This window comes from Mytilus trossulus, chromosome 7 (assembly GCF_036588685.1).
Source record: "Mytilus trossulus isolate FHL-02 chromosome 7, PNRI_Mtr1.1.1.hap1, whole genome shotgun sequence".
Lineage (NCBI taxonomy): Eukaryota > Metazoa > Mollusca > Bivalvia > Mytilida > Mytilidae > Mytilus > Mytilus trossulus.
Genome location: NC_086379.1, coordinates 10,438,218 through 10,465,265, shown reverse-complemented (window position 1 = coordinate 10,465,265; position 27,048 = coordinate 10,438,218). Strand labels below are relative to the sequence as shown.

The following is a 27,048-nucleotide window of genomic DNA, read 5'->3' as shown; positions in this document are numbered from 1 at the left end:
AAAGGAGTAAGGTGTACTGAGTATAATAAAGTGCTTTTTTTACAGATTTAGTGAAATATTTGTGATGGACTACAGATTTGATGTACAAAGCTCTTCACATTTTACATACATCTATTAGGCCGTTTAACCATGGCCGTGAATACAAATATCTGCACTTTTTTTCTGTGATAATCTACTTTTCTCTATATCCAGAGTTCACAAATGGTTAATTAAATTTGATTTAATCATAGAAACACAAATATCAGGAACAAAAAAGCTGTCAGATAGAAAGTCAGCATGCCTCTTAGCCATAAAATGTAAACTGCTTTAAAATGCTTATTATAGCCGTAGAATGCCAAAATGGCACATTTTAACAGAATTTCTGTAAACCAAAGATGTAAATCCTTTACTTTGATTGAGTTTGACAAACTGAAACCAGCAAATCATTCAGGAAAGTTGCCAAAGTACAGAATCTAGATTTCAGGAATCCATCTCTTAGGCCCGAGAACACAGTTATTTCGTAGTGCATTTCTTTTAGACAATAAATTCAAATTAAAAAAATCGCACCTGCTCTTTCTCAACAAGATTTTTACAGTGTAGTGTACTACCAGTGAGACAAATAATATCAAAATTATAGAAACTTCTACCAGCTCTAACTCAAAATATTGACAATTCTGTGTTAAGGGGGTGTAAAATTCAGTTTGACAGCTTCAGACGTGCTAAAATTTGACCTTTTAGAACTGGACCAATTTACTTCTTAACATAAAGATTCAGCACCCAATTTTTTTTTACATGTAATTACACCCCCCTGCTTGATATTTCATGCATTTAATATCAAGAAATAAATTGGGAAAGTGTATCAAATAAGACATGCAAGTTATACACTGTTTACACTAGGGACTATATTCGTAGACAACGAAAACCAAAGGACGATAACTGTGTCCTTGGACCATAACATGATATAGAATAAGCATTTCGTCAAGACACCATTAATGCACTATATAAATGCATGTACTTATACCATTCAAGTACACATTATCGATATCAATTAAAGAATCAAAATATCAAAGGTCTTTCATCAATTTTAATTACTTCTTTCCTACAGAATTACATAACAGACAAAGAAATATTAATTTAAGATAAAAATCAAATGAAAAATTGTTATGAACTCGAAATTTTAAATTCATACAGTAATTGACACGTTATCTATACTAGTTAGATTTCTCGTCAAGTATCGTTACTTCTTAATGTTTCATCAATTAGTTTTAGACTACTAGAACTTGAAGTCCAATTTGTTTAAGGATGATGGTTAGCAATTTTCGAAGGACGATTGCGAATATACGATAAATTCTACATTTTGTTTGGCTTGTGTGAATTCTAAAAGCAAAACTTATTCTTATTAAGTTTTCTGAAATCTTTTGAGTTTAAAATAAAATGGCTTCATTTTATTCATGTTTGCATCACAGCCGAATATTTCGATTGAGGTATCTTCTGTTTTCTACTAGCATCCACCCAAGCTAAAAGAGGATCAGTATCGAATTGGTCTGGCTACTTTTTTGTAATTACATTTATAAAACAAAAGTAGATGTGATATAAATTCCAATTAGACGTTTTAGTTTTAATGTCGTTAATATAAGAATCTGTAGGTCATTGTAGGTCGCCGTTCATTCAAACTATACTACAATAATTGATCAGCAGAAAAAAATATTTTCTTGAATTAAGACAAAAATAATTCTATTAAGAAAATTGTAGAGTCTAAGATAAAATAGATAAATATATGAAATTACCATGGTATATCCATTAGAGATCAGGATCAATTCCTGACAGGTTTAACTATTTTCTCAAAATTAACTGCCTTGCCAAGACAGGAATGTGGCAGCTGTTTTCCATTCCTTAATGTGTTTGAGTTTCGATTTTGCCATTTGATTAAGGACTATCCAATTTGAGTTTTCCTTGGAGTTCGGTATATTTGTTGTACACTTTTTTTTTCTATTACCCAAAGGTGGATTCTTTAATTTATGGGTGTTATTTCAGATATTTAGAAATTGTTCTCTTCTTGCTAAAAAAATTCCGTATTTGTTTTGTAATTTTCAACCTACACTCAATTTGGTGAACATTTATAAAAACATTATTTTCATTATCCAATTTTTGACACATAGAAATTAGTCTTGGGCTTTAAATTGAATTCCAGCAATTCTGTCTCCTGTCGAATCAATGTTGTGCAACTGTAATTCACGCATGTGTAAAAACAAACAAAAATGAAAATAAGTATTTGACTTGTGATTCACCAATGTTTACACATAGTTTATCAGAATATTGATACTTGTATGGACTTCTCTTTTGTCATATAATATTTGATTACCAATATTGTAGCTGAGGTAAAATAAAATCATGATTTACACTATCGTGCATTTTTTCAATGAAAAAGAACTACTTTATTGAAATTTCATGCATGCAGTTTGGTATGATTTAAAATTCGATTCTTAATGAATTAAGCATACAGATGATTGTAGACATACATATCATTGAACAAATATGAATCCACAATCACAAGCCAAAGAACTTTTCACTGTGCTTGATGCTAAGAGCTAACATGACATTCTGTAAAACAAAATATTCACGACTTGTAGTATGCAAGACTCGGACTTCTCTTGAACTGAATTTTAATGTGCGTATTGTTATGCGTTTACTTTTCTACATTGGTTAGAGGTATAGGGGGAGGGTTGAAATCTCACAAACATGTTTAACCCCGCCGCAGTTTTGCGCCTGTCCCAAGTCAGGACCCTCTGGCCTTTGTTAGTCTTGTATTATTTTAATTTTAGTTTCTTGTGTACAATTTGGAAATTAGTATGGCGTTCATTATCACTGAACTAGTATATATTTGTTTAGGGGCCAGCTGAAGGACGCCTTCGGGTGCGGGAATTTCTCGCTACATTGAAGACCTGTTGGTGACCTTCTGCTGTTGTTTTTTTTTTATTTGGTCGGGTTGTTGTCTCTTTGACACATTCCCCATTTCCATTCTCAATTTTAAGATGTAAACCTATGGGAAGCAACAAGAAAACAATGAACGACTCTCTTCAATGTAGACATCGTACGCATTTTAATCATTATAAGTATTTGCAAGGTCATAGTTAAATAGTCAATTTTTATTTAGTCAGTCTGAATTTGTTTTTAAATCCATATTCTGCAAATTCATAACTTAATTCTCTTATCCGCTTAAATACTGTTTATCTATTTCCACTTGAATCCTCTGGTAATAATAGATTTGAAGAGAAGAAAAAGTTCGTTAAGAGTTCCATTTTTTTTTCGTTATTAGCGTGTACATAAAAACCAAGCAGTCAATACTTTTTTATGTCTGAAGAACACACATGGGAGACATAAGAGTTTATAGCACTTTCTTGTGTATGAAGTTACGTTGTTTAATGCGGGTTTTAATTGACATTTATTGTAGGGTTAAAATAATAATTAAGAACTGCATTGCTCGCTTAATTTTGTTAATTAAACGAAACCATAATCAACTTTAAACAACTAACATACAAGTGAAGGTTTTAATTTTGATTAAGACAGGGTTTGATCTTATCAGATTTAACGAACTGCCATCAGTCCCCATGCGTCTCCCTCTTTGCACAAAGACTCACACCCCACCCCTCTCCACCCAAACTTTGATCGTGGTATTTTTTCCTTACTTTTCGACAGTTAAAATGAGAGAGAAAAAATGAACTATAAGGGCAATTGGTTGTCTTATCTACATCAGTTTAATTTGAAGTACTTTCTTTTCCATCTAAAACATTTCACAACGTCTGTATAAAATGTCATCATGTTATGAGTTTGAGGTGTTAAAGCAAACTAATCAGAATGGTCCCGTACACTAATATTTATCAAGTATATGAACATAGTTTTCGCTCCGATTTCAGAAAAAAACAGGTTTCCTCATGTAGGTACAAACTCAGTGATGCCACATACGAGAAAATGGGAGAGATTTTGGTAACGGCAATAATTTTTTGTCATCTGGCGCAACATTTTTAAAGGGATGATTTCAACTTTACCACTTAGAACGCTTTGATGGCTACATTGTAAGAACTAGTCAATGATATCATGATTGGAAATGCAAGCTCGCGAATATTATATCATCTGCAAGATATAAACTCTCTATTAATATGTGCTTGGATGTGCGCTTTTCATACATGAGAACGGTTTATCTAGCTATAAAAACTAGTGTTATTCCACCATGTTCTACATAGAAAATATCTGTACACCAAGTCATGTATATGACAGTCGTTTTCCATTTGTTTATTGTCTTTGAGCTTTTTTTGTTTGCCATTTGATTATGGACTTTCCATTTTGAATTTTACTCGGAGGTTGGTATTTTTCTTATTTAACTTTCGCTAAACAGAAATGAAAAGTTCACAATTTGGAAGCTGAGTCCTTCTGTTTAAATAATTTGTTCTTAGCCGAACCTTATTGTGAACTTCTAAATTTTAGTCAAGCTGTGAGACATCCTGCAGTGTATCTTATGTATATCTTATTAAAGAAACTAGTTGAAAAGAAGAGAATGTAATTGGTTTCCATTGCGATGCCGATTATTTGCTGAAAAACACGTCCCCAAACGTAACAAATATGTCGTAAATCAATAAATCAAGCATCATAATAATGTAAGAAGCAGAGTATTTTCTTTTAATCACAGCGTTTTAACAAAATGTGATTGGGAAAACTTGTGTAAAGGGTAGAAAAATCAAAAGTCTTATACATTAGTAACATGAAAGTTACTTTGATAATATGGAATATTTCAGGTATCCACATCTGATTCACTACGCCCCTAGAGTAAGTAGTTTCACAATAATTCTGAAGTCTGTCTTTTACTGCTAATATAATAGTTTAGAAAGAGATTTCGGAAGAAACTTGGATGGCCCGGTATTACAATTAATGTTGCTAGTAAGGACACCTATATAACTTAGGAATCCAATAAAATGTATGAGAAATAAGTAATGTCTCTTTGATTGCAATTACAAAGGATCAGACATACATATAGCTTGATTTCTTAGTGAATTTCTTAAACTAATTCCTTTATCAATTAGTTGATTTAACTACACAACAATGTACCTTGGGGCTGTTTCTTTGGACATATTTGTCACGAAGTAGACTCAGGACAGGTGCTTAGCAACATTTGGATACTTAAATATCTATGTATCCTGTATATTCAAAGACCCATTTAGGCTTTTATAATTGTTATTTGTCCCAATTATCTCACTGCCTTAATCCATTCCTGTACTTGCACCGAAAAGATACTAGACTTTTGAAATTCTATTTATCGCAACCCCTTTGTTGATATCTATTTTATAACAGTTATTTAAAGATTTAATTTCATGCGGAGAATAATATAAATATTGAAACTGAAATAAATTGTACTTTCCTTACCAAATTCATCACAACACGTTTATTACATTTTATAGATAATAGGCTTAAAGTTAAGCATGCCGTATTTATTGTCTAAACTATTGATTGTTATGAATTCTGGTATAATACAATTGGAAGCAAATGCTTACAGACACGAATTAAAGACTACATCTCAAGTATAACAGAGATATCAGGCTTAAATGCACAATTACGTAATTTACTCACAAACAAGTACAGTTTTTTTTCATCAATATTAAAAGATTTAAAGGAAAGTATTCTTTGTTAGTTTATTTCAACACATTTGTATAAATAATTTTCATTTAAAATGTTCATAATATGTTCAATATATACTTCTTTTATCCAGTGAGTTTGATGAACTCACAAAAGGGTATTCTTTTTTTTCAGTTGTGGTTTCCTCAAGGAGTTGATATTTTAAATTTAAAAAAAGACCATGGACTTGTACTAAATAAACTCATCATAAATACCAGGATTTACACACTTGCAATAAAATACCCATAGGTTGAAAACAATGGTTAGGTAATTACAACAAGTAAAATAACAAATTTTCTTACAATGTCCGACCTGTAAAGATGATAAGCATACATTAATTTTCGAATCCTAACCAGTTTTAAAATACTTTACACGTTTTGATGTACCTTTTCGGTGTGTAGACCATCTTTTGAGTGTATACTAGTTTACGTTATTTTTACCAAGATGCTGCAGAAACGCAAATAAAACGCAGTATGTTGTACTTTCATCCTATTATTGATAGTTCAATACAACAATAAAAGAAATGATATGAAAAGTTTACTTCTTTTATTCCTTGCAGCAAGGTGTGATTAAATCTTTGTTGCTATAAAACACAAAGAACACACAGAAATATAAACTGTACATTGCATGAAGCAGTTGTTGTTGAACTTATCTGATAGAGAACAAAAACAAACTAGAGCGTTGATATTGTATATATACGAAATATTCCTGTATCAAGTGAGGTCGAACAAACTGTTGTGGAAAGTTTACAAACGATACATAATTATTTATTTGTTTTAAAACAAAATACACCTTGACGATTAAAATCAAAAGAATATGACCAACTTGTAATATCATTTGTTTTAGTTATTTCTAGTCTGAATCACATGTTAAAACTTTTTCAAACTGTTTTATTCCCGTACAACAATAAAATACTTGTTTTTTTTCATTTTGCGTTAAAATTTTCATCGTGTGATTAATATAGGACAAATAATTCAAACAAAGCTCATGTAAGTTGAATTGTTTCAGGTCTGAAGAATCAACTCACAAATGGATGTCTATACTGATAACTTTGATATTTCGGTGGGGTTCTTTTTGTAAAATTAGGTATGTATGTAAGATGATATTAAATATCTGATATACGTACATAATTCTACAAATAAAATGAAAACTTTAAAGAATTTTTTTTCGCTACGTGTTCAGACCTTGCAGTATATTTTTAGCTCACCTGGCCCAAAGGAGTCAATTTTTAACCATTTTTCGTAAATCTTAGTAATCTTTTAGAAAAGTCTTCTCCTCTGAAACTACTGGGCCAAATTAATTAAAACTTGGCCACAATCATCTTTGGGGTATTTAGTTTAAAAAGATGTGTCCGGTAACTCGGCCAACCAACCAAGATGGCCGCCATGGCTAAAAATAGAACATGGGGGAAAATGCAGTTTTTGGCTTATAACTCAAAAACCAAAGCATTAAGAGCAAATCTGACAGGAAGTAAAATTGTTGATCAGTTCAAGATCTATCTGCCCTGGAATTTTAAGATGAATTGGATCATCGGTTGTTAGGTTGCTGCCCCTGAATTTGTAATTTTAAAAATTTTGATGTTTTTTTGTTATTTTCTTGAATACTGTTATAGATAGAGATAAACTGTAAACAGCAATAATGTACAGCAAAGTAAGAACTAAAAGTAAGTCAACATGACAAAAATAGTCAATTGCCCCCTAAGGAGTAATTGCCCGTCATAGTCAATTTTTAACAATTTTCACAAAATTTGTAGATTTTCACTAACATTTTCCAGAGAAACTCTACTGTTATATATAGAGATAACTGTAAGCAGCAAAAATGTTTAGTAAAGTAAGATCTACAAACACATCACCATCACCAAAACACAATTTTGTCATAAATCCATCTGTCTACAATGTTTAATATTAACATAGACCAAGGTGAGCGACACAGGCTCTTTAGAGCCTCTAGTTTTTTAGAGCTTCACATATTGCATAGACACCTGTTTTTCGTTGAATACTGTATGTTAATCTTCAAATGTCAATTGGTTATTTGTGCTGTTTGGGTTGACATCAAAGTGACAAATCGAAAAATAAAGGCAACAGTAGTATACCGATGTAAAACTCATACATCGATAGAAAAACACAAATCCGGGTCACAAACCAAAACCTAGGGAAACGCATTAAATATAAGAGAAGATATATGACCTATCATTACAATGTAACACACACAGAAAATACTAAGCATTAGACAAAATAAATATAACACTGCCTTTTATTCTGATGCAGTAACACAGTACTGAAATATTGTTTTAATATATTTTAATATGATACGATTCAGAAATTCAATTTAAAGTAAAAATCTTTCCCTTTGAGTTCGATCTGATTCCTAAGCCGAGTTTGTTCTCCGTTTTGATAGTTTGATAGCTTACGGTATTCAATTTCCTGTTCTCTATTTTTATAAGAAAATACAATAGCTTTGATCTGGGATAGTATTTCTATAACCATTTACAATGGCTTTGACTCCGGAAATTATTTGTTCCAATTCATAAATTGGAACTAATCAAATGTCATGCGATTAAACACCTTGTTTTACTAATACTTCCATATAATGGGAATTACAGAATAAAGAATTGATATTTAATTATGAGGACATTTATGTAAAAATCGTCTAGGTTTCCTTCCTGGCTTAAGTTGTTGATTATGGTTTAATTAAAGTCATGAAGGAAATGTTCCAAAAATTGCATAAATCAAATGTTCTCTGCCATAGTTACCTTCCATTATGCAGATAATGGGTGGTCCTGTCAAATATAATTCTTTTATTATTACTGCTTTCAAAATAGATTTTTGTAAAGTTCTAAACGTACAATGTAGAAAGCAGACTGTCACAGATCTTTCATGAGTGATCGATGTAGAGATGTTCATATTTGATATGATAAGTTTGATAAACACGTAACAAAAAGGGATTACGGCAAAGATATTGGGAAAATGTAACAAATGATTTTTTTTAAATTATTAATACCGTAACACTTTACTACCAAGCCAGGAAAGTCTGTTAAATACAGAGTAAAAAGGTAAAAAGTTTGTCAAACAGAACCAACCACAACACAATAGATTTGAAGAAAAAAAACAAAATACATGGGAGTTTTTCCCTAAATACAGTGCATCATCTGCGGTGCAAATATTACCGGTGCACGATCATACTTTTGAAACATGATTGAACTATATCATTATTCGGCAACGAATCCTCAATCTTAGAATGACTTTGTAAAGGTTTTCGGAATTTTTGTCAGATAGTCGGAATTCTTAGTTTTTCCCAATCAATACAGGATCATATATTTTGCCCCATAATGCAGATTTTTCTTTTCATATAAGACTTCAATTATAGCTCGTAATAGGTAATTTATTTATTTTTATATCTAAGTAATACCTATGCATATATAAAGGTTAAAATCAACCTTTTCACGCATTTTTTTTAATCCAAATATCTCGAAAATGAGCACAATAACCTATCTCTATTTTTAGCTTATTTTGTTCATAAACTTTCGACTAAGAATATCAATTTACTTAAGATTATTAGTATCATGAATATAAAAATAAGAAGATGTGGTATGCTTGTCAATGAACGAAAACCAATTTGATATACATCAGGAAACAATCACTCATTCTGAATCATATGATCTTAACTTGGGACAAGATCATACAAAATGCGGCAATGGTTGAACTGGTGTTAAGGCTCAAACCCTCCTCTAACCTTGGCCACTGATGTAACAGCTCGAAACAAGAACACACAATACAAAACGAAAAACAAATCTGATAGATAGCAATAAACAACAATCACTCAGTCTCAATCACATACTCTTATTCTTTTAAATCTGAAAACATACATCTGCACGAAAACAATCATAATACTGTCAACGAACGTGTGATGTTTATATACCGCCTGTTGAAAAACAAATCCGTAAAATCAATTGTAAACAATTACATAGCGAAGCACGGAAGTATATAAAATCAAATACGACTTAAGTTTTGCGTCAGATAGAACAAGACCTTTATTGATACTATGTAATGTATTTTCTTAACATTTTTTTCATTTCCCACAATATGCTAATGAAAATATCTTTGTTCTTTCAGTTATAAGTTGTTAATAAACATTTTGATATCGGTTTATATATTTTTAGTTTTTGTTTATTTATGTTTATAAACATCTATTTTACTATTATAATGACTGAGAGTTTACTATATTTACGCCGTAGGTATAAACATGTTTGATACAAACGAACATAATAGATTATCTTTGGATGTATGATATTGGAGAACTTTCCTCCAGATTTACTTTCCTCCAGATTAACTTTCCTTCAGATTTACTTATCTTGTCAAGAGAGTTTTTTTTAAATATTTGGTCTTATAAATCAGAGACATGTAGCAAGATTATCAAGAAGACAACTTTCCAACTGAGTTCAATTGACGAAGCTTATATTTGAAAACTTGTAAAACAATTCATCAAGTCAAGTTGGCTTTTAACAGCATAATAAATAACAGCAACAGCACACTGTTATTCCATATCTTTAATATATTATCAAATTCATATGCGATCGATATAAAAGGAAGTGTAAACGTTCAAAGACCCGTGAATGCTACATAAAGTCAGTTCATTTAGAAAAGTGAGGAAGATTTTTTTAAATATTTATATAAGCTATCAAAATATGTTCGGTATCGCGTTTCAAACTTCAAAATGTTTTTTTTTTATAAAAGCGTCAAACACATATGCATGGTTCGTTCATAATTCTTCCTAGTATGCATATATTTGTACCATCTGAAGCTACCTCTATAAATCTTTTTCATTGAAATATATACCAATCGATCAACAGTTTGTATTGTTTACGTATACCATTAAGTGTAAGATTGGTGTCTCTTGTAGTCATTCATGTAATGTTAACTTGTCGAATAATTTTTTTACGTAAATCTAACTTTTATTCTCGGTGTCCATTTCAAGTTGATTTATGTGTTATATTAAATTGCTGTTTAAATACAGAAGACAGATTAGTTGATTCGACCGTTCAGTTCACATGCCTAAAATAAAATTCATTAAAAAGTGAAGAGGTGACCTGGAGAAGTCATTAAAATGTCGATCAGTTCTATATCAGGACAATATTCAGACGGATGCAATAACTGATCAGATTTACTGCGCCACGATTTTCTTTCTTCATTTATGCTGCAACAGGTATTTCTAAAAATAGAACATAAAAATGAAACACAGTTGTTCCATCTCTGATAATACTGATCGTCCGCGGCTGGTTTCTCAATTTCATTATTTACTGTTTTCTCATCATGGTTGATGCATGAATGGAAAAACAATAAATCCGTGCACGTTTATAACCGAATGTCCGTATTGAGATTTCATTATAAAAAAAGATATGGTATGGCTGTAACTAGACAACTTTCCGCCAGAGATTACATGACGTAGAAAGTAGGCAACTATTATAAGTCCCCGAACGACCTTTTACATTAAGCATGAATCTATCACGAACTTAGTACGATCCCAAGTATTGCGACATTTTTGATAATGTATTACATAATAATATATTTTTTTCTATTTTCTATCATACAAAAACCTTTAAGACGTACAACGTAGCAGTAAAATTCTTTGTTCAATTTACTTTTATTGAAAAGATTGATTATCAGTAATAAATGCAATGATTGTTATCATTAGTTTCAACTTGTTAAGTTTTATATTGGCGAATGTATGATATCGTGAGTTTGCCCAGTCAGCTGAAGATATAAATAATTCGTGACACCGAAGGTTGCGTGTAAAAGATTACCGATTTTCACTTCTTAGCAAATTAATGTGGATTAAAATGACATAAAAGCGATAATGAAAATCAAAAGGTTTTAATTATATCAAATCTGAAATTCAAAGCTTGTTTGTTTATCGAAAAGCTAAGAGTATGATGATTATATCTATACTGGTAGCTGTCATGTGCATTATCAATTGACAAAGGCGACGTTTGTGCTTAAAACATCTTTAAAAGTTGTCAGAATACGAATACAGAAGTCGGTTGTATTGACGAAGTACAAAATAAATTTGATTCTTTCTATTGCAATTCAAAACGTACATATTACAGTAAAATTGGCTTTAAGAAAGGATTGACCTTATGTGAATATGAATATTCAAAACAAACAATATTAAGTGTTATCATGGTTATCGGAATTGTTGAATTATTGACATACATTGGTATTTTTTTCCCTTGTTAATAATCATTATTAAGTAGTAGTAAGATTATAGTGTTAGCCAATACATGAACAAACGACTGAAAAGGTTAAATCTGAAGATATTGTTTTGGGAAACATTATAACGTTGACATTTAGCTCTGTTCATGAAGTTCAATTGGAAGTTTGATTATGTAAAATTAAAATTAAATAACGATCAACCAACAACCCCAAAAAACACCTTACAAATACTGCACAGAATGAGACAAATTCTTTGTTGTTGAGTCGCATGTCTATTGTTGAAGAATGTTTTTGTTATTTTTGTTGCAGGGTTGCTTTCTCGTTGAACTATATTAGTTTAATTTAGTTTTAAAATAGTTTTTAATAGTAGGAAACAAGTTATTGCAATTTAATTAATCCATTTCCACTTTACGGGTGCAAATACTGCCTCGTAGTGGTATAAGCCTGTTCTTTTTCGAAATGTACAAAGGTGTCTTTTACGTGCAAAAGATATAGCTTCTCTCTTTTAACACGGGTAATCTATTCATCGTCCCTTTCCGATGGAGTTTCCTCTTTTCTCAAGACCATACTCGTAAACGGTGTCGAGAGAGAGCCGAAAATTTAGTCTCTGAACATTTCTTCTAGGAACGGGGATCGAACCGTACACCTGTATTTTTGTCTATCTGATGAGTTAAACCGTTTTCAACTGATTTTTATAGTTCGTTCTTTATGTTGTACTGTTATAACATTGTCAGAGGTTAGGGGAGGGTTCGGATCCCGCTAACATGTTTAACCTCGCCACATTATTTATGTTTGTGCCTGTTTCAAGTCAGCAGCCTGTAATTCAGTGGTTTTCATTTGTTTATGTGTTACATATTTGTTTTTAGTTCATTTTTCTATATAGATAAGGCCGTTAGTTTTCTCGTTTGAATTGTTTTACATTGTTTTATCGGCGCATTTTATAGCTGACTTTGCGGTATGAGCTTTGCTCATTGTGGAAGGCCGCATGGTGACCTATAGTTGTTCATGTCTGTGTCATTTTGGTTTCTTGTGGTCTCACATTGGCAATCATACCGCATCTTCTTTTATACCTTTGTGTTGGTAGTCCGATGCGCTAACCTCTACACCATGGTTCTCCCAACATCAACTTTTGTTCTTGTTGCTGGAAAGTTTTGCCATTTACAATGAATGAGATTCACCTAGTACGTAAATATTCCTCTCGGGAAGAAAATATCATGACTTTTGTATGTCTAATTTTCGTTCTTGTTGTCTGGAAATTTTAGTCTGGCGCATGTGTCCTTGTCAATGTGACGTAAGCGTGTAACATGCACTCTTCAAAGTTTAGTTACAGTAAATGTGCTATGTCGAAGATTTTACTAATAGTTATCAAAGGTACCAGGATTATAATTTAGTACGCCAGACGCGCGTTTCGTCTACATAAGACTCATCAGTGACGCTCATATCAAAATATTCATTAAGCCAAACAAGTACAAAGTTGAAGAGCATTGAGGACCCAAAATTCCAAAATGGTGTGCCAAATACGGCTAAGGTAATCTATGCCTGGGATAAGAAAATCCTTAGTTTTTCGAAAATTCAAAGTTTTGTAACAGGAAATTTATCAAAATGACCACATTATTGATATTCATGTCAACACCGAAGTGTTGACTACAGGGTTGGTGATACCCTCGGGGACGAAACGTCCACCAGCAGTGGCATCGACCCAGGGGTGTAAATAGTACTTAAATTGTGAATATACAACTTTGGCACCGATTAATAATTAAAAATCAAAAAGCACCTATTTTGAAAGAATTCAATAAGTAACATTTCAAATGATAAAAGAGATGAATGCTATTTTTTCGATTTTTAATTATAGTTTCAAGGTTTTATACCATATTTTAGAGAAAAAAAAATGGTTACCATTTTCTGTTCCTCGCCCTTAATATGTATGTCATAAAAGTATTAAATTAAAAAACCCTTTTCAGAAATCATATATAAAAATTACTATTATTTTGGTTCAAAATCCAATCATCTTTAAAACGACTATAGTATCGTTAAATTATTTATTTCCATATTAAAGGTTAATTTTTTATAAAAAAATTCTGTCTGAACTTTTTATTTTTATATCATAACTAACACATGTATATGTATGGGTTATATATATATATATTTATATTAACCTCGTCTCAAATTTAGCCCAACAATCTTCGATCAGCAAATAACGATATTTTTGGTTCGTCCTTCAGTGGCTTTCAACTTTTGTCGATTTCACAATTAGGTCAGTCGGGAATGGTCTTAGACAACTCCAAAAACGTATGACATTTCAAATCATTGATTCTTATATAACTAATAATTTAATCAATATCAAAAGTCTGTTTCCGTCTAATTATTTCTGTTATGTGTCAGGACAACTTTGGTCATCTCTCACTTGAAGATGCCTAATGGCACTACTAATTATCTCTTATCACGAACAGACACCTTTTGGAAAAACATATGATATCACTTCATTATTTCACGGACAAAACATTAACATCAGTTTTTCATATTAATAAAAAAGAGAAATGTGAGTACCTGTGACCTTAAAACAGTCAATTAATATCATAAAATACGCAAATTGGACGTCATTTGATAACTTACAATTGTCGTTGTACTCACCTTTTGTTTTGCTGACGCTAACTGTAATCGTCTTTTATTTTCATCATTTCCATGAAGAGTTTTTTTCCAAATGTTATATCCTATTCTACTATAGCAGAATATCAACACAACTAATGGTCCGAAAAAATGTAATACCATTATTCCTGTACTGTAGGCATACATTAAAGTGTGATTGTTATCCCATGTTTCTAAACATTGGCCACTTGTGTTTGAATAATATTGCACTTTTGATTTGATTAATGTTGGAATGGGTATAGATAAAGATAATATCCAAATGATAATAATAACACACAGGGTTTTTCTTGTAGTAATTCGTGGTCTAAATGGGTGCACAATGACGATATAGCGGTCAAAACTCATTGCAACCAATGTATATGCGCTCAGAAACACTGCAACCACTTGTAAATAACTCACTAAAGGGCACATGGTTTCACCGAATGGCCAATAGTTTAATAAAAGATTGGCCACAAATGTGAACGGAATACAGAAAATCGCCATGATTATATCACTTATGGCTAAGTTCACAAGAAAATAATTTGGAATAGTTCTCATCCGTTTGTACGCATACACTAGATAACAAACAATACTATTTCCCCCTATAGCTATTACTACGATTATAGAATACAGGAATATGAATATGGTTTGTAAAAAATGAGAAATCTTTTGTTCAGAAATGTAAGTTTCATTTGTGAAACTGTTGTTCATTTTTGTTTCCCAACTTCACAATTGGCAAATCACATCATAATTATCAATATACCAGTTATGATGTGCAATTCCTATTTTGCCTTGCAATTACTCGGTGTATACAATCAATTTTGATTTCTTTAAAACTTATTATCCATATACCAGTTATGCTGTACAGTTCCTAGTTTGCCTTGCAATTACTCGGTTTATACAAACAATTTTGAATTCTTTAAAACGTATTATCCATATACCGGTTATGCTGTACATTTCCTATTTTGTAGTGTTATTACAAACAATCAATTCTAATGTATTTAAAACTTCACGGTTTAAGTAGAAACCTTATTTCACTTCCAAGAAAGTTATGATCCGATGTCGTTTGTTTTCTCATTTCAAAGTTTCCGACTTATTTCCAATTTGAACCTCGGTGCATTTGTTGACCTCGGAACGACGATAATACGCAATCATTGTTTTGAAACATCCTGATAAGAGATGTTCTGATCAGAGATGGTTGTTTATCGAACACAACTCCAAAAGTTATTGACCACCTGTTTCTGTGGTATACAGATATTTATACTAATAAGACAATCAATAAAACGATAAATACTTTACATTTGGTTTGATCACTTCTTCTTACACGTGTTAAATAATATCTGATATTTCATGCTATACAATATCGAGAAAAAACATCTGCATCATAATATGCCAGCCGTGTAGAAAATTATTTATAATACAGACTTCACAAGAGTTTTTACGTCTTGCAAATTAGTTTCTTTTGTTCGTTATTGTTCAAGTCACTGCTTTTATAACGAAAATATCTTAAAATGAGGTAAAGGCTTCATTATCATATTTTAACAAGAAATATATTTATAGGTTTAATTGTTATCACTTCATCTTTGTTCATTCGAGTCACCGCTCAAAAGAAATTATTGTATAATCAAGTTTACACACGTAATAATTCACTTTTTTGTTTGCATCAATCATTGCATTTTTTTTTCAGTACCTCAGTATCAATATTACTAGGAAACAAGCATCATATATTCAAATAAATCAAAAGCTGGCATAAGGTAATCGTTTATAACTTTCGTTTGTCTGCTTTGTAATTGAGGGTTGTTTTTTATTGCTCCGTCTAATAATTTTATTGAAAAAAATGTAATTGCTTTTTTTTCGATATGTATTCAATGTCTTATTTGCTTTTTGCCAAACATACAAAACGAGAGATTTTAAAATAGCACACTTTTCCAGAATCACATCACATTAAGTCAAATTTAAACATTCTTTGGTAATTTACGACAATTATTGATTGAAATATGTTATTTCTTCACCATTCTAAATCTAATAAATTATAAATGTTACAATGCAGTTTACTATAACAGCAGCTGATCAATTAATTTAATGTGTCCATTTAGATGAACGTTAGTCTCCTATCAGGTACAAATATCTGTTAATTGTTTCAGAGGATAAAGCATCAAAAAGACGCACAACATAAACTAAGCATACTTCAAAAAATAATTATAAGGGGATTCATTAAAGACGCCATGAGGATAGAAAGGTCTAACCTGATGGCTATTAACAAGGAGAAAATACTATGAACATTTAGTAATGTATCTTAATTGGATAATATGTGGGATGATTTGCTTTTGTTCGTCGGTGTAAGACGGAAATTAAATTGATGTTTACTAATTGTTCTTTATATTTGCAATACAAGAGCAAGTAATTGTGTACGTATGCGTGTATCAATACTACATTGCAACAAAATTGAAATTGTTTGCTATTATAGAACGTTTGGATAATTAATAAATCATAAAATACGTGTAAACGTCATTACTAATTAAAAGGAATGACTGTAATATTTTTCTGTCTACGAAGAAATTCCATAAAATAATGTGGTGCAAACTGAAAATCATGCTACGTTAAGTTATTTTAAAAGTGTGCACCACATTTTTTTTTAAATTATTTCGTATGGACAGAAAATAAAATTTCTACAGTCATTCATTATAGTTTAGTTCTAAATTCTATGTTTTAAGGACCAAACATGAAAACCCGTTGATGACGTCACGGACTAATGACAAAATTATGTCTAAGAGCTTATAAAAGACAAAAAAAAACAGCCAATTACAAAACGTGTTACGTCCAAAATTCAATCAGTTAATCATAAAACATCACCGCAAGTTCTTGACTTTTAAATATATTCGGACATCATCTACACTTTGTCTATCATGACAGAGAACATATTTTTTTGTTCGATATTCTTTGACTACACGACAGCCTTGATTGTTGCTGATATGTTAACCCTGAAAATTAACCGTCATTAATCATCACGTGTTATTTGGGATTTCATATATCTTAAGTTTTTTTTATTTAGTCGTAAGTGTTGCCTGCCGATGGCAGGATATTAGCATAGTCCTTTCAGGCGTTCATGATAATCGTCATATCCAGTTTGGATTGGAGTTAAATTGCACAAAGATTTAACTAACGGTATTACTAAAAAGGGAATGTGTATGCATACGTTTGTAGGATATTTACACTAATAGTAAGAAATACACTTAAAGGTAACACGCGAAAGTAAAGAAATCATGTCTAATATGGCAGTTTAATTGAGGTGTCTGCTTCAGACAAATTAAGAATACAAAAACGTCATTTTTAAGAAATGGCAAGATAAACTAAATATACCGTTTATTGAAAAAAAAATATTTATGAAAGATCAGAGTTCATATATGCACCGCGTCGGACATATCTTATCTGTCCAAGGGCAATGATTAAACAAAATTTTGTGTATTTATCACTTTATGATTTATTTATTTATTAAGCGTAGAGAAATGAAGGTTTAAGAGCAAATGCAATTCATTTTTGATATAATTAATATTTCAAGGGCATAACTCGTAAAAAATATTTGATTGACTATTATTTTCGACATTGTCATAGACATTGATGGTACAAACCTATGATATAAATTTACTCGAATTTTATACATGAGATATACCAATGCAATTTTCCATTATATACAATATCTACAAGGGCACAACTCTTTTAATACTGATTTCTCGGCACTGAATTTCAGACTCGTTGGAGACCTTGCTTATATAAATCTGTTATTAGTTTCATATATATCTGTCATTATACAGTCAATGTCGTTCAAAACTTCAATACATGTCAATGCAAATACACATGAGAGCGTTAACGATACATTTTTCGTTATATCGATGTTCGAAGGGACATAACACTTTAAAAAATGTTTATTTGAAACTCATCCGAAACATTGCTGATATAAATCTATGTTTACATGTGAGAGCGCTAACAAGACATTATATCAACTAGTTGATTAAATTAATATACTTAACAACAAAAGAAGCGTAGATATATTGCAAGATCAAAAACTTCATATATCTAAAGACGGAAATAACTGGTCCGTTATTTTATATTGTTGACTATGATTCGTGTGACATTTACAGATATGCATTCAAATCACCATAGCCAATCAGATATGCAATTTCAAACAACTATGCTGTTATTGATAACTGCTCTTGTATTGAAAAATTCCGTAGCCTTATAAATTAAAAACTTCTGAACCAAAACATTATTAGGCAGGTACAGTCTAAATAGAACAGCCAAGTCAGATCAGCTCTAAACTGATTTTGCGGTATATAATAATTCAAATAGATTGAAAATAACCAACTTTTCAAGCCGGAAACTTTATTAAATTCATCAAATCCAGAATCATTGGATTTTGTAGAGATGATACTCTGTGTTCTGTTATTATAGTTTAAAACAGAGTTTCAACCTTGAATGATGCTTTTTTGACAATTCTTTATTTTTTTCAGCTGATAGAGAAAGATTGATATTAAATGTGCATGCTAATTTGTAAAGGCTGTTAACAGTTTATTGATATCATAAAAGATTAACGTTTTACTTATTTGTTTTGTAACTACATTGTAACAGTTGTATTTTGTTACGGGCATTAACATATATTGTTTATATTAAATCAAAAATAATTAGTTTGTTTAAATTCAAATTTAGTTTGTAAGTACTAATGTTTCTTAGTAAATCATTATATCGAAATTACAGATTGGCTAGTTCATAAGATATAAAATATTATTCTCATTATAATACTAAACACTGATGAAACCATAATTATGGATTTTGTGTTTTTGTACAACATATTATATTTTCATTTAGGTGTTAAGTACATACATAAGTATACACTGCACTTATAGATGTGTCATTCTTCTATGACAAAATTTGTGTATTCTTGTCTTTTATTGCTGCTATAATTGTGCTTTATGTATATGCGTTTTTTGCTTCTATGTTACATATGACGATGATATATACTTACACATCCCGTAATTGTTTTTATTGTGCTATGATAGACACAAATATGCTTGTCTTGCATTTTTGCTAATGTGCTTTACCTATATGAATTTTTGTGCTTCCTATTACATATTTGTTCGTTTTTATAGTGATCGAGATTTTAACATAATGTTGATTGCTGTACCTATATTTGTGACATTTTTTACATGTTTGTTTTGTTCACACATCGTTTTTAATATGATGACAGTTTGTGCGACTGTATTACAAATGAGAGGTTATTAAGCTAGCTATAAAACCAGGTTTAATCCAGCCTTTTCTGCATAAGAAAGAACATGTACAAGTCAGGAATACTATAATTGTTATCCATTCGTTTGATGTGTTCGAGCTTTTGATTTTGCCATTTAATAAGGGACTTTCCGTTCCTCGGAGTTCAGCATTTTAATCATTTTACTTTCAAGTTACTATATTGTTTGAATTGATTTAGATTTTTCATTTCAAGGCCTTATAAAGCTTCTAATGCGATTGAATTTGAAAGGCCATACGATGAAATATAGTTGTTAACCTTTTAGGTCATTTTGTCTCTGATAGGGACTGGTCTCATAGGCAAACATATAACATCTTTCTATTGTTATCTGAAGTAAGGACACGATGATTTTAAAAAGGGTAAAAAAGAATATTTTGCATTTTAAGTTTATATAATTTCGTGAAGAAAGAATGCACAGTATTGCTATTAGGGTTAGAATATCAGCGGGATAACGGGTATGATATCTCATTCAGCCAGCAATCCACCTACACCACATATAACTAAATTAAGAAATCTAGATGTTTATCAATTATAAACTTATGTATAAAGTTTTAACATTCTAATTTCCCATCAAGTTTCTACTTTTTGGAAAAAAAATATTTATGACATTAATTATTTTTTTGTACATTTTGTATCTTTACTGTGAAGATTTTTAGTAATGCAAACACAATGTAGTATGTTTGTGCATTGAAATATATGACTTCACTAAACATGCGTGCAATTCTAACTGATTGTGATATATATACTCCATTAGAAAGACCTTATGCATGAGTCATCATAATCCAAGAACGAAAATGGTTGCATTTTGAACAATTAGAAAAAAAATTGAAAGTGTTATTGAAAATATAGTTCAGATGTCTATTGTTCAGTCTTTGTGACAATAAAAGTTAGTCATGAAGTTTTAAGATGGTTGAGAAGCAAACTTCTATAAGGACATCATGTCTCTTATACAGCGCTTCACTATTACAATGAACAAAAGAATATCATACCATATAAAATGCCTTTAACCAATTTTCCATATATTTGTGTATTTTTGTAAGATAAATTGTTCAAAAATTGATAATCATAACAACATACAGCTCCTAAGGAGGTCGAGCCAAACATTCTCTTAGTATATTTTACATTTAGACTCAGGCTAATTGAAAATAGTCTTTCAATCTTTATTATTATGGTTTTGTATTTAAAAGTACACAATGTTAATGTAGTGACAGCATTATATCAAATTTCTGAACAAGAAGCTAAATTATGAAACAGTCCTTATAAGCTGATTAAATACTATCACTCTATCTATACAAAAATATTAGTATATAATAAAAATTGCCATGCTAAAATATGTAAACTGTCCGTCAGATACAATTAGTGATCGATGTCCTTTTGATACAAAAGTTTACAGCAAATGTAATATATTGTATAAACATTGTCTTTTATGCCGAAACTAATTGATATTTTAGGTCAGGTGGTTATTTGTAAAACATTTTAAAAAAATCGATAAAATACAAATAAAATTAATACTAAATATCAACGAACCAACGTTTTCATTTATCATGATCAGCTCGTTAGTTGTTGAACTTAGAATTGCATGCCCTCGCCGTTTCACTCTGTCCGTATGTTTACTTTGGTTTGCCATGACCAAATGTTTTGGAAGATTTAAATACAAATAATGCTTACTATGAATTAGCACAGATCAAGTTCGAATTGAGTGTCGTCACCTTCTCGAGTGATGCTCCTTTATAAATGACAAAAACATTGCTAAATTTGCTGCTTCCACAATCGAACTTTAATTTATTATGAAATTTATTCACAATGCTTATTAACACCAAACACAGATAAGGTTGGATTTCCAACTAGGTAAAAGTGGGGGTTCCAACTATATGTTCCCATTGAAATGCATTAATCGTTAAAAAAAAGTGGGTTCCATCCCACCCTTCCCCTTCTGGATCCGACACTGTATGTCTATCGGGCACATTTTTGAAAGAAGGATTGCGATTACATTGACAAAAACCTATAGTTTTCGATGGTTTAATTGCTCACTTATAGTTCTTTTTTTCTGAATTAAGAAATGATGATGTTTTCGATATCACGTACAAATATTATAATTTCTTAGAAACAAGAATCTTTTTAAGATCATTGACATATCTTTGCTCATTATCCTATTTAAACACGTTGTTTAAATGCGAATAATTATAATTTGTAAAGCTAAACCTTTTACTTATTTTGTTACAACATTATACCTATTCATTACGAAGTGTATTTTCCTAGGTATGTCTTTCAATTAAATTTATAAATGCAACAAAACAGCAAACGTATAATTTATGATGGTCTTTGCTTTCTTTAACTTGATGGTAACTAAAAGAGAAAATAACGATCCTAAAGATTACAGTCTCTTGTCGAAATAAATGATTTTGCCTTTTTCTCTTCCAAGATATTATGTGATATGGGTTAAAATTTAGATATGAATCTATAATACAAAAAAATAACGAGGTTCAATTTGTTAGCTGGCTTGACGTAAAAACGAATCAAATAATTAAACTTCATATATAACTAATAAAGGACAACTGAGTTTATTAAAATAGTTATCAAAGGTACCAGGATTATAATTTAATACGCCATACGCGCGTTTCGTCTACATAAGACTCACCAGTGACGCTCAGATCAAAACAGTTAAAAAGCCAAACAAATACAAAGTTGAAGAGCATTGAGGACCCAAAAATTCAAAAAAGTTGTGCCAAATACGGCTAAGGTAATCTACTCCTGTGCGTAAGAAAATCCTTAGTTTTTCGAAAAATTCAAAATTTGTAAACTACACCATTCCAGACCCTTTGGTTTTCCACATGACTAACATTATCAAAAGTTAACAGGTTCCGGTCGAATCCGATACCGATACCAATAGTGTATGTTACAAGTAGTTTTGGTTGTATGTATGGTATGTACAATGTATCCTGCTTCTTTGATATGACAATCACCATAGAATATGGTGCAAAAGAAGAAATTTTAACACTCTGTTTTGGTATAGATTTAATGTGAGCATTGTCCCCCAGTTACCTATCGTGGTTGTGACGGGTTTAACCATAAGAAAGTTAACGTCCCCAAAACAATAAGTACAATGCAATAAAACACATGAACATATGATTTTAATTCTGATTCTAAACACAATCATATACAAATTATAGGATACATTTACGGGATTCAAAAAAGGAAGGCAGAAACTGTGCAGCTTATTATCAGCATGACATTATCAGATGACAATACCAATACGAAAAGCCAAGGTTAAAAATAAGGCGTTGGTACTTTAATTCAGTCAAGGGCCGTGGATGTGTTCTAGTATTTCTTATATATAAAACCTTGAAAAGCTTTAAAGTAGTATATTGATATTGTTAAAGGTGAATGTAGTATTTGATCGATCTTCTTAGAGAAACCATTAATAAGATTATTTGCTGAGTTTAAATGACAAGTACAAAATGTATAATTGAAAACAATTATAGGACTTACATAGTTGGAAAATACCTACGTCTGTCAATAAATACATGGCAGCTTGAATCAAATATGATTGATCGATATCATGTTGCACCTTTTTGATCGATTGTGCAAATTCTAGAAAACTGATATCTTCTTCATAGTTTCTTTTAATTTCGAATTTAATTTTGAATATTTTCAATAGAGCATCTCTATTTTCAAACTGTAGAGTTGACTATTGATGTTTTTTTGTGTTTTAAGTGCTGTCACATTTGAGTATTTTGTAAGACTATTCCCATTTTGCTCATATAAATCAATAAAAACCATACTTACACTGTCAACAGTAGCAAGAAGTAAATATAAAGGAGACAACATATGAAACAAGAACTGGATAGGTAAAGCATTTAACAAAACAGTATAATAGTTTTGAGAAAACAAGATCACATAGTTAAGTCAGTCAATTTATGATTGTCAGGGGGTAAATGTGCATAATATTATCACAAATATCCTGATATATTTATGCATCGAAAAACAGCCTATCTTATGACAGTTGATATTTGATAATGTCGTCATTTTAATTTTGTTTACAATATTTGTGACACAGCTACATATAAGGTCTGTTCTGTCTGTGATAATTTCGAAAAAAAAAGCTTTCGTCAAGTAAACTCCTTTATGTATCAGGCTCTGCTTTCTGTTCTGTTCAGTAGAAATAGTAGGTAATAGTAGTATACTGCTATACCGCTATTCTATAGTCATAAATTGATTTGACTGAAACAAATTCGGGTCATATATCATAACTAATATGCTTACGTTTAAAAAAACTTCTAAAATAACAACATTGTATGACTGAAATACAGTGCAATAAAATGCTAGAACACTCAAGTCACTCAAAACAGAGAATTTAATAAATGAATAAAACAATAGTACATTTCATCAAAAAAAAACAGAAAAACAACAAACATCCAAAATTTATTTACGAAAGAATACTTATACAGTACAATAGAATTATGAACTGTGCGTTAGACGAATGAATCAACCCAAAAATACGTATCGTCACAGGTAAATCTCTGAAAATAGAACATAAAAATGGGAATGGAAGTGACGATATAGTATACCATTTGTGTTGATTTGCTATCTCTTTAGACGGATTTTTCAAAAGACAAAAAGATGATATCTACCTAACAGTATCTATTTATTTCTAATGCACTGTTTTGAATGATTTTTCAGAATCCATATTTTGCGGGGTTTTTTTATTCTTATTATTGGGACTTTGGTTTTAAATGATTTATTTTGAATTTATTTTTTGGCTGAAAATGGACTTTTACCTATGTTTCGACAGTGGGTATTATTTTCTTTGATAAATACTGACTAAAATATACCATTTAGAATTCCACTCTGAAGACATTCCATTAATTCTGTTGGAGTGCACATTCTATCTACTTTTGATGTATGTCCAGAATTTTAATGGGTTGTCCTTATGATCGGAGTTGACTTCTTCTACTGTACCTCTTGTTCATTTGCCTAGTTTCACATTCTACTTCTTTTTTAGGTCTTTTATACCTAGCCAAGCCTCTTTGAACCTTAAGTCTTGTTTATTCATAAAAATCAGAACACAATTCATAAGCCACATATTTGTGAATCTGATCAAACCAATAACTATTGATTTATAAATAGTTTATGTACATGATAAATGCTATTTGTTAGAAAAAATAGAATATGAAGAACAAATTTGATACTTATTTTTTTAATAGTATAAAAATTTACTAGCATGGATCACACCTCCATATGACTGTAAAATTCAAAAATAAAAAATAAAAGTGAAGTCATCTCTTAGTTCTGTTAAAAACTATCATACTTAAAAGTAAGATATCAAAAATACTGAACTCTAAGGAAAATTCAAAACGGAAATCTGCAATCAAATGTCAAAATCCAAGCGCAAACGCATCAAACGTATAGATACCAACTCTCATATTTCTGACTTGGTACTGTTATTCTTTTACACATGTAGAAACGAGGGATTAATTTTCTTTTATGGCTAGCTCAACCTCTCACTTGTATGACAGTTGCATTAAACATAATCAATTTCATTATATTGACAACGATGTGTTAGCAAATTTTATTTGTAGCACTGCTTTTCTGTCTGAATTTTTAGCGCTGGTTAGGTAAAATGAGACAAGCAAATTTTTTTTGAAATTGTTCAATAAATCAGTCAGTATTTCATTGGTTACTTAAAAAAAAATTGGCTTCTTTAATGTGTTTCAGAATTGCATATTTCACGTAATCTCGAAAACAATTATTCTATGTCTATTTTCCCACTGAATTAGTTGTATCATTGACCTATAATTAACTCTCTTCACGTCTGTTAATTTCCAGTTATCTTATTATGGCCAACTTCTCTCTAAATACAGTAAATCGAGCGACCGGAAAAAGACTGTCGTCTGTTTTGTTTATATCACTAATGAATTAGCTTAATCCATTCACATTTCTCAAATGGTTTGTTTTGTCCATAACAGCAAGTTTCCAGATCGATGTTATTTCGCCTAGATAAATGTACCCACTTTAGGATTCATTACGCGTGAAATACTAAATTGTGTATTAGTCTGTGAAACATTTAAGAACAGACAAAAATAAGAAATTCAGTCGCCTTTAAAAATAAAAAAATGTTATTGGTAGCCTTCTTTCAATAGTCACAAATTATTCAAACTTGAACCAATCTATAAATATAAAAAAAGATGTGGTATGATTGCCAATGAGACAACTCTCCATAAGAGACCAAAATGACACAGAAATTGACAACTATGGCTTACCGTAAGGCCATCAAAAATTAGAAAACCCCATACTGCATAGTCAGCTATAAAAGGCCCCGAAATGACAACGTAAAACAATTCAAACCAGAAGACTAACGGCCTTATTATATGAATAAATATGTAGCACATGAACAAACGGCAACCACTGAATTATATAAGATTGACATTATAATGTAAAACATTGTCAACTATGAAAGACCATGGCATTTTGATGTCTTTCATTGATTATTATGTTCAATGGCTCCTCCTTTAATTCTCATAAACCAAAAATATATTACCGAAAAGATAAAGAGAGATACATTTATCCGAATTTCTGAAGTATCCTACCGCCTCAGTAATGGCGTATTATTATGTTCGTTACGAGTGCGGGAGTTTATGTGTTTTCAGGTCACGTCAATCTGAAACCTTTAAATTCGAATCAGCTGCTACTCAGCAACGACTCGGCAATAAGAAGTTAGTGTAAGGACCGTTCGGCCATGGTTTCCGTTAAACAATATGCTTTTTATAAACTTTAAAGTGTTATGTTTTGAATTTTACCTTCTTTTGCATGAAGAGTTTTGAATATATTGTTTTTCAACTTTTTAGTGACACTTATTTGGTTGTGCTGTTTTTGTGTTTTTTACATGTTTTTATAGCTATTGTTGATTCCTAAAAAGCAATGCAATTGCAAGTAAATAAAATACTTATCAGACTACAAAGTGAAAATTCGTGGTGTTTATCCTTATGGCCTTGAGATCATATTCTACGTATTCTTACATTATGGAGTTAGCTCATTAATTGTAACATTGTGTTATTTAAATATGTGGCAAAATGAGATGCTATCGCCCGTTCAGTTCCTGGTCCTTAGTTTTCGGATCTTTGAGGCAGTCATCAACTTGTTACAAGGATATTCATTACAAAGAGGTTTGAGGTCAAGCTGCTATCTACGGACTGAAGTTAAACATTTCAAGGCATTAATACTAGAAATGTAGATTTTGACACGAAATAACATTTTTGTATAAACATTTTTGGG

General features: G+C 30.9%; 1 protein-coding gene across 1 annotated transcript in view; it reads right to left on the bottom strand.

Annotated features, from left to right (window-relative positions):
- LOC134724619 (RYamide receptor-like) overlaps positions 1 to 15,684 on the bottom strand; it is a 52,244-nt gene extending 36,560 nt beyond the window's left edge. The window contains exon 1 of the mRNA XM_063587753.1: positions 14,484 to 15,684. Coding sequence (XP_063443823.1) covers positions 14,484 to 15,188 — 705 coding nt within the window. The 5' untranslated portion in view covers positions 15,189 to 15,684. The remainder of the gene's footprint in view (positions 1 to 14,483) is intronic.
- Positions 15,685 to 27,048: the final 11,364 nt, after the last annotated feature.